Source organism: Mizuhopecten yessoensis, unplaced genomic scaffold, assembly GCF_002113885.1.
Source record: "Mizuhopecten yessoensis strain PY_sf001 unplaced genomic scaffold, ASM211388v2 scaffold10919, whole genome shotgun sequence".
Lineage (NCBI taxonomy): Eukaryota > Metazoa > Mollusca > Bivalvia > Pectinida > Pectinidae > Mizuhopecten > Mizuhopecten yessoensis.
The window spans coordinates 655,720-669,134 of record NW_018408787.1 but is presented as its reverse complement, the minus strand read 5'-3'; the positions used below and the strand labels follow the sequence as shown (position 1 = coordinate 669,134).

At 38.8% G+C, this 13,415-nt stretch overlaps 1 protein-coding gene across 2 annotated transcripts in view; it reads right to left on the bottom strand.

The window, feature by feature from the left end:
* Positions 1-10,653: 10,653 nt before the first annotated feature.
* Positions 10,654-13,415, bottom strand: part of LOC110463644 (NXPE family member 4-like) — a 53,678-nt gene continuing 50,916 nt past the window's right edge. For both annotated transcript variants that reach the window (XM_021518429.1, XM_021518428.1), the window contains exon 6: positions 10,654-11,753. In XM_021518429.1, the coding sequence (XP_021374104.1) occupies positions 10,951-11,753 (803 nt within the window). In that variant the 3' untranslated portion in view covers positions 10,654-10,950. The remainder of the gene's footprint in view (positions 11,754-13,415) is intronic.

The window sequence follows — 13,415 nt, the reverse complement described above, 5'->3', positions numbered from 1 at the left end:
TTGCCTCTTGGCAGATATCATTATGAAATACCTTTAGCTCAATTGAACTTAAATTAATTGAATTTAAACATCTGTTTTCCCTCCTGGTTCTGCTCCTATGATATAGCTGAAGTACACACGAATGATATATATCTTATCAGAAATAAACATGTTTTGTTTCTTTTTTTTCTTTCATTGTAATGATACAGGTCATAAATAACATAGTATAAATAAATATGTACTTTCCCCTAGGCACCACAGATTGGATATAACCATACTAGCTTCACGAAGTAACTCATGCTTTTGAAAATGTACTAACAGTCATAATATGTCCTAGAGTTGGTGTGACCCTACTAGTAAACTAAATATCTATCTGCTGGAATTGGCTTTTGATCTTCGTTAGTGGATGGCCAATGTGTGACATATGGACTTTGTATGCTTGTAGCTTTTGTGGAGATAAAGCCAAATCTACCAAGTGTATAAGTTTTGAATATTTTCATAATATATATGGAAAAAGTGTAGCTATAGCTAAGGTAAAAATATCATTTTTTGCAAAACTTGTTTATTATTAGTCTTTTATTATAAGGGTAATGATCTTTACATATCACTATTATATAACCTGCTTTGGATGAGTTACTTCTGCTTTGTGCATCTATAATGTCAACGTTTTTAATATATGTAAACAATGTGTTCACCACCGGATGTAGCTATAAGGAGAGGACGTATATAGGCAATGCCTGATGTTCAATTCTATAATAAGATATGTTGAAATTGATATCATCACATTGTTAGGGTTATATCATACTGTGTTATCATAAACGAAAGGTCAACTTGCAAATCAAGTTTAACACACACTGTGTAAAGGAGGCTGATACCGACAGCCTAAACTACTGCCCTACATCAGTCAATGTAACAGGCGATGTGTAAAGGAGGCTGGTACCGACAGCCTAAACTACTGCCCTACGTCAGTCAATGTAACAGGCGATGTGTAAAGAAGGCTCGTACCGACAACCTAGACTACTGCCCTATATCAGTCAATCTAACAGACGGTGTGTAAAGGAGGCTCGTACCGACAGCCTCAGCTACAGCCCTATATCAGTCAATCTAACAGACGGTGTGTAAAGGAGGCTGGTACCGACAGCCTAAACTACAGCCCTATATCAGTCAATCTAAGAGACGGTGTGTAAAGGAGGCTGGTACCGACAACCTAGACTACTGCCCTAAACCAGTCAATGTAACAGACGATGTGTTAAGAAGGCTCGTACCGACAGCCCAAACTACTGCCCTATACCAGTCTATATAACAGACGGTGTGTAAGGAGGCAAGTACGACAGCCTAAACTACTGCCCTATACAAGTCAATATAATAGACGGCGTCTTACACACGGTGTGTAAGGAGGCTCGTACGACAGCCTAAACTACTACCCTATACCATTCAATATAACAGACGGTGTGTAAAGTAGGCTCGTACCGACAGCCTAAACTACTGCCCTATATCAGTCATTCTTACAGACGGTGTGTAAGGAGGCTCGTACGTCAGCCTAAACTACTGCCCTATACAAGTCAATATAACAGACGGCGTGTAAAGGAGGCTCGTACCGACAGCCTAAACTACTGCCCTATACCAGTCAATCTAACAGACAGTGTGTAAAGGAGGCTCGTACCGATAGCGTAAACTACTGCCCTATATCAGTCAATCTAACAGACGGTGTGTAAAGGAGCCTCGTACCGACAGCCTAAACTACAGCCCTATATCAGTCAATCTTACAGACGGTGTGAAAGGAGGCTCGTACGTCAGCCTAAACTACTGCCCTATACAAGTCAATATAACAGACGGCGTGTAAAAGAGGCTCGTACCGACAGCCTAAACTACTGCCCTATACCAGTCAATCTAACAGACGGTGTGTAAAGGAGGCTCGTACCGATAGCGTAAACTAGTGCCCTATATCAGTCAATCTAGCAGACGGCGTGTAAAGGAGCCTCGTACCGACAGCCTAAACTACAGCCCTATACCAGTCAATCTAACAGACGGCGTGTAAAGGAGGCTCGTACCGACAGCCTAAACTACAGCCCTATCCCAGTCAATCTAACAGACGGTGTGTAAAGGAGGCTCGTACCGACAGCCTAAACTTCTGCCCTATATCAGTCAATCTTACAGACGGTGTGTAGATGAGGCTCGTACAGACAGCGTACACTACTGCCCTATATCAGTCAATCTTACAGACGGTGTGTAAAGTAGGCTCGTACCGACAGCCTTAACTACTGCCCTATATCAGTCAATTTAACAGACGGTGTGTAAAGGAGGCTCGTACAGACAGCCTAAACTACTGCCCTATATCAGTTAATCTTACAGACGATGTGTAAAGGAGGCTCGTACCAACAACCGAAACTTCTGCCCTATACCAGTCAATCTGACAGACGGTGTGCAAAGGAGGCTCGTACTGACAGCCTAAACTACTGCCTTATATCAGTCAATCTAACAGACGGTGTGTAACGGAGGCTCGTACGACAGCCTAAACTACTGCCCTATATCAGTAAATCTTACAGACGATGTGTAAATGAGGCTCGTACCGACAGCCTAAACTACTGCCCTATATCAGTCAATCTAACAGACGGTGTGTTAAGGAGGCTCGTACCGACAGCCTAAACTACTGCCCTATACCAGTCTATATAACAGACGGTGTGTAAGGAGGCAAGTACGACAGCCTAAACTACTGCCCTATACAAGTCAATATAACAGACGGCGTCTTACAGACGGTGTGTAAGGAGGCTCGTACGACAGCCTAAACTACTACCCTATACCATTCAATATAACAGACGGTGTGTAAAGTAGGCTCGTACCGACAGCCTAAACTACTGCCTTTAATCAGTCAATCTTACAGACGGTGTGTAAAGTAGGCTCGTACCGACATCCTTTACTTCTGCCATATACCAGTTAATCTAACAGATGTAAAGGAGGCGACAGCCTAAACTACTGCCCTATATCAGTCAATCTAACAGAGGCGATGTGTAAAGAAGGCTCGTACCGACAGCCTAAAATACAGCCCTATACCAGTCAATCTTGCAGCTGTAAAGGAAGCTCGTACCGACAGCCTAATGTTCTGCCCTATACCAGTCAATCTAAGAGATGTAAAGGAGGCTCGTACCACTGCCCTATACCAGTCAATCTACCAGATGTAAAGGAGGCTCGTACCCACAGCCTAAACTACAGCCCTATCCCAGTCAATCTAACAGACGGTGTGTTAAGGAGGCTCGTACCGACAGCCTAAACTACTGCCCTATATCAGTCAATCTAACAGAGGCGGTGTGTAAAGAAGGCTCGTACCGACAGCCTAAGCGACTGCCCTATACCAGTCAATCTACCAGATGTAAAGGAGGCTCGTATCGACAGCCTAAGCGACTGCCCTATACCAGTCAATCTAAGAGACGGTGTGTAAAGTAGGCTCGTACCGACAGCCTAAACTACAGCCCTATACCAGTCAATCTAACAGATGTAAAGTAGGCTCGTACCGACAGCCTTAACTAGTGCCCTATACCAGTCAATCTAACAGACGGTGTGTAAAGTAGGCTCGTACCGACAGCCTTAACTAGTGCCCTACACCAGTCAATCTAACAGACGGTGTGTAAAGGAGGCTCGTACCGATAGCGTAAACTACTGCCCTATATCAGTCAATCTTACAGACGGTGTGTAGATGAGGCTCGTACAGACAGCGTACACTACTGCCCTATATCAGTCAATCTAACAGACGGTGTGTAAAGTAGGCTCGTACCGACAGCCTTAACTAGTGCCCTATACCAGTCAATCTAACAGACGGTGTGTAAAGGAGGCTGGTACCGACAGCCTAAACTACTCCCCTATACCAGTCAATCTAACAGACGGTGTTTAAATGAGGCTCGTACCGACAACCTTAACTACTGCCCTATACCAGTCAATCTAACAGAAGGGGTGTAGAGGAGGTACGTACCGACATCCTTTACTTCTGCCCTATACCAGTCAATCTAATAGATGTAAAGGAGGCTCGGACCGACAGCCTAAACTACTGCCCTATACCAGTCAATCTAACACACTGTGTGCAAAGTAGGCTCGTACCGACAGCCTTAACTAGTGCCCTATCCCAGTCAATCTAACAGACGGTGTGTAAAGGAGGCTCGTACCGACAGCCTAAACTACTGCCCTATACCAGTCAATCTAACAGAAGGTGTGTAGAGGAGGTACGTACCGACATCCTTTACTTCTGCCCTATACCAGTCAATCTAATAGATGTAAAGGAGGCTCGTACCGACAGCCTAAACTACTGCCCTATACCAGTCAATCTAACAGAAGGTGTGTAAAGGAGGTACGTACCGACAGCCTTAACTACTGCCCTATACCAGTCAATCTAACAGACGGTGTTTACAGGAGGTACGTACCATACAGATGTACATTTTGTTCGTGTAGTGTGTAGTATTAGTATATTGTGTGTTCTAGATACATTTTTATAATACACGTAGTGTGTAGTTTTATCATAGGATGTATTTTAGGTGTGTCTTTATGTACATGTAGTGTGAAGTGTTAGTACACTATATGTTCTTTTTTTGTTAAGCACATGCAGTTTGTAGTGTTAGAATATGATGTGTTCTAGGTGTGTCTTTATGTACATGTAGTTTGTAGTGTTAGTATATTATATGTTCTAGGTGTGTGCTTTTAAGTAAGTGCAGTGTGTAGTGTTAGTATATTATGTGTTCCATGTGTGTCTTTGTGTACATGTAGTTTGTAATGTTAGTATAGTATGTGTTATTGGTGTGTCTTGACGTACGTGTAGTGTATTTGTTGATATATTATGTGTTCTATATTTGTTTTTTATTACGTGTAGTGTGTTTATTGGTATATTATGTGTTCTAGATGTGTTTTGTGTTACGTGTAGTGTGTTTGTTGATATATTATGTGTTCTAGATGTGTTTTTTATTACGTGTTGTGTGTTTATTGGTATATTATGTGTTCTAAATGTGTTTCTTTAATTACACGTACATATTTAACGGTGTAGTGTTAGTATATCATGTTTTTTGGATTTGTTTTTTAAGTGCGTGTACTTTGTAGCGTTAATATATTATGTGTTCTAGATGTATTTTTTATAATACGTGTAGTGTGTAGTATAAGTATAGGATGTGTGTTTACGTACATGTAGTTTGAAGTGTTAGAACATTATATGTTCTAGGTGTGTGCTTTTAAGTAAGTGCAGTGTGTAGTGTTAGTGTATTATGTGTTCTAGGTGTGTCTTTACGTACATGCAGTTTGTAGTGTAAGTATATTATGTGTTTTATGTGTGTCTTTACGTACATGTAGTTTGTAATGTTAGTATATTATATGTTCTAGGTGTGTCTTTACGTACATGTAGTTTGTAGTGTTAGTATATTTAGTGTTCTAGGTGTGTCTTTACGTACATGTAGTTTGTAATGTTAGTATATTATGTGTTACGTGTGTCTTTATGTATATGTAGTTTGTAATGTTAGTGTATTATGTGTTCTATGTGTGTGTTTTTACGTACATATAGTGTTTAGTGTTAGAAATTATATAACTGAGTTCTTGGTATAGGAACATCAAACATCGTATAGTGGCGCAGATGATAATTGTCAGTATTATTATTAATGTACGGTTGAGAGGGGCATTTCTTATTATATATTTAATAAAAAGTAATATTTTGATGCAAATGTTTTCTTCTATTAAGTGTTATGAAACTAGATTCTCTATATGGATGCAGTGTCTCAGAGTCAATCCGCCTCGAGAAGAGCAGGGCTACAGTTTTATCTGGATTAAGGTTAATTCCCCATTTTTAGCCCAAATTGAAATTTTCCTTATATCATCATTTAATGTATTAGCACATTCTTGCCTGTCTCCCTCAATGAGACCATATAAGGGGGTATCATCAGCAAATAGTTTGACGTTTGAGGCCAATTCATCACCAATATCACTAATATATAGTAAAAACAAAAAAGGACCAAGGACTGAACCTTCAGGTACCCCTGCCTGTAATGTTTTCCAATTAGACTTATACCCACCTATGACCACTCTCTGTTGCCTATCATGAAGGTATGATGTGACCCATTCTAATATATTATCACATATACCATATTATTTTAGTTTATAAATTAGACCGTCATGCCAAACTCTGTCAAAGGCTTTGCTTATATCACAGAAAATCATTCTGGCCTCTTTGCCTTTGTCTAAATGTTTTACAATTTCATCGTATATAATTATTAGTTGATACACTGTGGAATACTTAGGTAAAAAGCCTGACTGATTCTTAGAAATAATGTTATATCTTGAGAGGTAATTGAACATATACTTAAAAACATTTTTTTTCAAATAGCTTGCTAAATATAGGGGCAACAGATGTTGGGAAGCGAATAATCCTAACTAGTTTGGCTCTGCCGTCCGAAAACACATCTACGAATGGAATATTGTAAAAAGAAGCGTTCTTCATCATTGAACTGGCCGGAAATATGGTGCTATGTAAGTGCAATGGTACAACATTTTGGTGGACAGTTACAAGGCACTGAATGGAACAGCTCCTCAGTACCTGCAGGAGCTTGTTACCCTGTATCAGCCGTCACGATCACTGCGGTCGAAGTCAGAATCATTGTTGCGTGTCCCAAAATCTCGTACTGTGACCTATGGAAACCGGTGCTTTGGGAGGTACCATCTGCTCTTAGAAAATCAAATACCCTGGCCAAATTCAAAAGGGATATCAAAACTCACCTCTTCGTATCTGCATGTTAGGGTCTCAGCAAAGACGTCATGTAAACACCACCCTTTATTTTGTAACGGATGCGTGCCTTCAGCTCGTTACCAAGTTCTATCTTGGACCCAGTAATTGTTGTAACAAATAAGTGCCAACAATATATACAAAATAATGTCCGTCTATCCGACTCGAATAACTATTACCTAATGATTCAACAAACTACTGCCTCAAATCACTACTGCCTAATCTACACCCGGTAGATATTTTACATTAATATTGATATACCTCTAACACTAACATAGTCAAAAAGCCAACTAAAACAACTGTGTCACAATGTATCCGTCACCCTGTATCAACAGTAAATAGCCCATTACTGTGACACCCGTGACTGTGTACACCCTTTACCGCGACACACCTTGACCACGTCACCCTTTACCGCTACTGCCTCTTCACCAAGTCACGCGCCCTAGGCACTACGACACCTATGCCTTGGTAAACCCTGTGTCTTGGTACCTGTCACTCTGTATCAACAGTACGTCGCCCTGTACTGTGATACCCTGTGACTATGCACACTATCCAGTAACACAATTTATTTTGACCATGTACTATAAAGGAATACAGTGGAACCCTAGCTTATGCAGCTAGGCCCAAACTTATACAGCTTGGTCACTGATTACCTTTTTAGAGATGTTCCTTCTTCTTCGACCGCCAAAGCAAGAGAGACCTTTTCATCTGATTGATAGATTGATTGATAGGTTTTACGTCCGCTTCACTACCGCGTATTTCGGTTATCCAGCAGACGAAGAACAGAAAGGAAATGAGTAGAAGGGATAAAGTATGGAGTGAAAGAGTAGAGGAGGGGGACAGTTTGGAGAAGGAGCCGTCTATCCTATATATATTAACTGTATAAGTCTAGTTTTTGTAAGACGACTCCTATGCCTAATAATGCCTTAACCTAACACTCATCGTACAGCATCACCAAGTCAGGACCGGAAGTGAGGTACTGTGCCGCCTCCAGCCACACCAGCGCCTGCCTATTATATGAATTTGGTTTGTTGTACATATATATATATCCATTTGTAGTTACTCCTGTATACATATATATGAGCGGTTAGACATAAGATTGCTGTGGGTGGCAGACTCGTTCGTAAACGGAACTACCCGCACGTGGTCAGAACACATACGTTGCAGCTTTCTTACATCAACCGGAAGTGAGATGTTTTTAGGTGTTTTGAATTTATAATATGTTTATTAGTCTTTGTAAGATTATTTTACTTTGTATATTATTTTGAGTGATTGGATATTTTTGTTATTACACTATTCGCTGAGTTAGATAAACAGATATTGATTATTAGTTCATTATTCGTTTATCCCGTTATTCCTATCTAACTAATAGGCCAATATAGCACCAATGGCCTCCCTCCTTTACCCGCGCTAACCTTGTGGGGTTTGACGCCGTTTGAGCGAGAGGACCTATTTTACCGGTCGTTATATACAGTTTATAGTGGTAATACAGTTCTATCCTATTTTATATCCACCGTTTAAGCTTTGTGCAGTCTAAAAACGGCGTACCGCTTCAGATTGTACATCGCCCCACGGTGGTACATATATATGTATCCATTTGTAGGTACTCCTGTATATATATATATGAGCGGTTAGACATAAGATTGCTGTGGGGTGGCAGACTCGTCCGTAAACGGAACTACCCGCACGTGGTCAGAACACATACGTTGCAGCTTTCTTACATCAACCGGAAGTGAGATGTTTTTAGGTGTTTTGAATTAATAATATGTTTATTAGTCTTTGTAAGATATTTTACTTTGTATATTATTTTGAGTGATTGGATATTTTTGTTATTACACTATTCGCTGAATTAGATAAACAGATATTGATTATTAGTTCATTATTCGTTTATCCCTTTATTCCTATCTACATAATATGTCAATATAGCACCAATGGCCTCCATCCTTTACCCGCGCTAACCTTGTGGGGTTTGACGCCGAATGAGCGAGAGGACCTATTTAACGGGTCGTTATATACAGTTTATAGTGGTAATACAGTTCTATCCTATTTTATATCGACCGTTTAAGCATTGAACATTCTAAAAACGGCGTACCGCTTCAGATTGTACATCGCCCCACGGTGGTACATATATATGTATCCATTTGTAGGTACTCGTGTATACATATATATGAGCGGTAAGATATAAGAATGCTGTGGGGTGGCAGACTCGTTCGTAAACGAAACTACCCGCACGTGGTCAGAACACATACGTTGCAGCTTTCTAACATCAACCGGAAGTGAGATGTTTTTAGGTGTTTTGAATTTAATAAATGTTTATTAGTTTTTGTAAGATTAACTTGCTTTGTTTATTATTTAGAGTAATTGGATATTTTTGTTATTACACTGTTCGCTGTGTTAGATAAACAGATATTGATTATTAGTTCATTATTCGTTTATCCCGTTATTCCTACCTAACTAATAGGTTCATATAGCACCATTGGCCTCCCTCCTTTACCCGCGCTAACCTTGTGGGGTTTGACGCCGAATGAGCGAGAGGACCTATTTTACGGGTCGTTATACAGTTTATAGTGGTAATACAGTTCTGTCCTATTTTATATCCACCGTTTAAGCTTTGTGCAGTATATATACCTAGCCATCCAATGAACTGCCTTTTTTCATTAGCCAATCAAAACTACTCTTACTTCCTAATTACAAAGAAATAACTAAAGCAAGTCTATACTAACGATCATTTATTGAACAAGGTAATTAACAAAGAATCAACCGCTTCAATTTGTTAAATTACATGTTGTGTGTGTGTGTATGAAAGTGTTTGTAAGCCTTTGCTTTTGTTTCACAATTATTACTATTACTATTATCCATATGTTGTAAAGCGCTTTAGAGTTATTTAACACATTAGATAGGTCGCTATATAAATGTTGTATATTACTATTATTATTATTACATGCGTTGGGATAACCAAGTGCGACAACCGAAGCCAACGGTGGGCTCACAATTCTCCAAGTTTCATATTAATATATATCGGTATTGCAATATCCACGGGTACCTAGTAAGAGAGACCGACCAGTTACTCAAACCAATGTACGTTGGCACATACTCAGGTGAGATATACTTTTCATAAAGTTATAATCAGGGATCGATCGTCTGGTTGCGAAAATATAATCAAATTGTATTTCAATCGCGGTGATATCTTGACAACAAACACCCGTCGTCTGTCTGTGATGTGACGTCGACGTTTTGCACTCCATACGAGCTTATTAAACACAAACATGCAATATACATATATTAATTATCTGGCTTCGGTAATCACACGTGATTATCCCAACCCATTAACCCAACAGTAGTAACTATCGATACGTACGTTGATCAGTTGGGGTAAGTCTCATACAGGAGGCCTCTCTATCCTCGTTCACGTTACTCTTCACTTCTTCTTGCTTTTTAACCAATCATTCATTATTTCATTCTCATTCATTCTAATTAATTGCTTATATTTAATTTAATCGAAGTTATATGTTATTTCCCCCAAATAATTTCTTTACATACATATTAATGAATTCAGTATTTGTCCCTAAATCCTACATTAATACGTTGAGATTGCAATAATTTCCTTAAAATTAGATCAAATAATCTGAATAAATGATATTAACAATGGTGAACGTAGTAATCCCCTGTCACTAATCAGATATAATCTGAAATCACTCAGAAAAAGTTGTCCACGGAAATACAATTATACAGATCTAAATGTGCCAACCAATCGTCTTGTGTCAGTGCTGGATCATTTGTTAACAGCCACCTGTCACTTAACTAAAGGATCTTTTATAGCAAAGCGTTTCCAAAAATATATTCCTGTGAATATCATTTGGTTTTTATTTCACATTATCTACGAAAACAACATAGTGTGTGTATGATATACGCATAAAAGAAAAGTAGTTTCATTAATTTTATTTGCAAAAAACAATCCAGGGCTGATGATACCATGTATGGTTTCTTTATCTTTATTATAGCAAAAATGAAAACATTAACATTCATCACAATATTTATATAAATATTTAAACAAAAATAGTCAATCCCAAAACAACTTACTTTGATCGAATACCAGTACAACATATACAACTATTTTTTTTCTTCTGTAAATGTTAAGCATCTTGCACGCTTAGAAATGCAAGGCTCCCGAAACCACCTACCGGACACATTTCAATGGTAACCATGGAATCCTATCCAAAAAACTGGCCCTAATGTTCTTTACATGCAAAATTAATAAGATTGTTCAGTGATATGTCGTCCAGTATTGGATCGGGATGAATATTGACGTTTTCGGTTGCCACTGACATGTCCCACTGATCAAGGTAGATAATTTTGTGTATTAAATCTTTCAACTCTTCCAGTAAAACCTGTTCCACGAACATTCTAATATAGGCATATGGCTTGTTAGCATTGACAAATGTGACAAGGTGAGGACCTTTAATGAAAATTTGAACATCCGGGGACCTCGTCAGAAGCCTAACAATGGCTGCCTTGGCATGGCGCACGTGCTCTCGTAGAGCTAAGTGATCACAGCACCTGGCGATGTGGGCGTACCAGTGAATGATTACAATGGCAGTACTGTTACCCGGGATTCTGTCTAGCCTATAGGCAACAGATTTAACGGTTTTCCTGTCTGACCCCGGTGTTCCGTGGAAGGGAAGCTCGTGCGGTTGCCATTCCATGTCTAATCCAAATGTAGTGGCATGCGCATGGGCGAACTTTTGCCACGAGGCTTTATTTACAAAACCTTCACTGTAATTCATTTCTAAGTAGGTTGCAAGACGGGAGAACCACTGTCTGGTTGTAGAATCACCAATCAAAATAATAGGTCTATCTCTAAGACACGTCCGATATTTGTCTTCATTTAGGTCTATAGTAGGGCGGCATATTAGGTTGTGATACACTCCCCTGCAGAGGAAGCCTGACGGTACAGTACTATTCCATGTTAAAGCCCGAGGCAATGCATTGCATGGGGTATAAGGCAGAGGGTAGTCTAAATCGCCATTGGAACCTAAAACAAGTAAAAATAAATATGTGATGTAAAACTAGTTCGATAAAATCATTTAAAAAACATTTTTATAGACGAAAATGTTTCTTATTGAGGACAATCTCTCGTTATCTACAGTTCGTTCACGAACACATCCTGAAGAACCCTTAGCTGTTAATAGGACGTTTATTAATATCAAACCAACTCATTCACTCAAAAGTAATACGTTTAATTGCTCAGAATTATTGCGTTTTAAGTACGAGTTACATGTACATATAATTGTTACAAGTATCGGGGAAAAGTTGGCCTTTTCGGAAGAGTGAAATTAATATTTCCTGGTACTCATACTGTTCCTTTGTAATAAACACGGTACGTGGTGACCTTAATTCTTGCCGTATAAGGTTGTATTGAAATCCTAGGGTTTGTAGGTTTCCTGCTTAGTGACCCTTAACCAGCAGGGTTCAACTAGTGTACATTGTAATAGCTGTTGCATGCAGGTAAAACATGTACGCTGGAAAAGGGTTTATATCGCTCGGAGGTCACAACTTCACTGTAGTGAACACTTGAACAGTGTATATACATTTTCGCTGTCTCTTCACTATAAAAACCTCGTCTATCGTTTACGGTCATAAAAAAATGAACCGAAATCAGTAGTATTACGAACGTGATCAAAACGTAAACAAACAATACGGTAGTCACGTTTGACTCTCGTGTGGAATATTTCGGCGAGATTATTCCACCATGAAACCATAGCGATAACATTTATGTCTATTAAATAACCATACTTTATACCTTGTAGACGTAAACGAAATTATCTTTTTTTTTAAATAACAATGAATCTTGTCTTCGGCCATTCCACGAGTATAATACAGTTTACCTGTAACTGAGCGAGATCGGGTTATCTCGATCGAGGGTTAAGATTCTGTAACAAATGGGATGTTACAGAATCTTAGCCCCAAACTGAGATAACCCGATCTCGCTCAGTTACAGGTGAAAATATTTTTTTCTCGCACCTTTTTGCTCGAAAAGAACTATTCAATTTTGCTAAAAGCTACAAGTATCCCGCCTTGGGCCTCAGATTATAATTACCTCTTCACTTCTAAAGCTACATTTGAATGCTTCCGCGTAAAAATGTAGACCGTCCTTACATAGATTACAACGTATTTCACAGTGTAGATTATATTTTATCTATAACATCATATATCTTACAACATCAAAAATATACAGATAACGACAAAACAGAACATTTATTTTTATTTTAACGGAAATTCTAAATTTACAATTTCAAAATTGAAATATGAAAAGATGAAAAGTTCAAAATTGAAATATGAAAAGTTGGAAAGATGACAGAGAATTAGTGAAGATACATACGGCTATATACAAAAGAAATTTATTTGTGATCACTATATTGAAACTAACATGAAATTTAACAATCCAATCAAATTTGAAAACCATAAGTAGTACAGTTTTGATAGGTCTACACAGTACTATAATAGCATGTCTATACAGTTTCCTGATGACCTGTCTACACAGTACCTTGATAACATGTCTACACAGTCCTCTCATAACATTTCTACACAGTCCCCTAATAACATGTCTACACAGTCCCCTAATAAAATGTCTACACAGCCCTCTAATAACATTTCTACACAGTCCCCTAATAACATGTCTACACAGTCCTCTAAT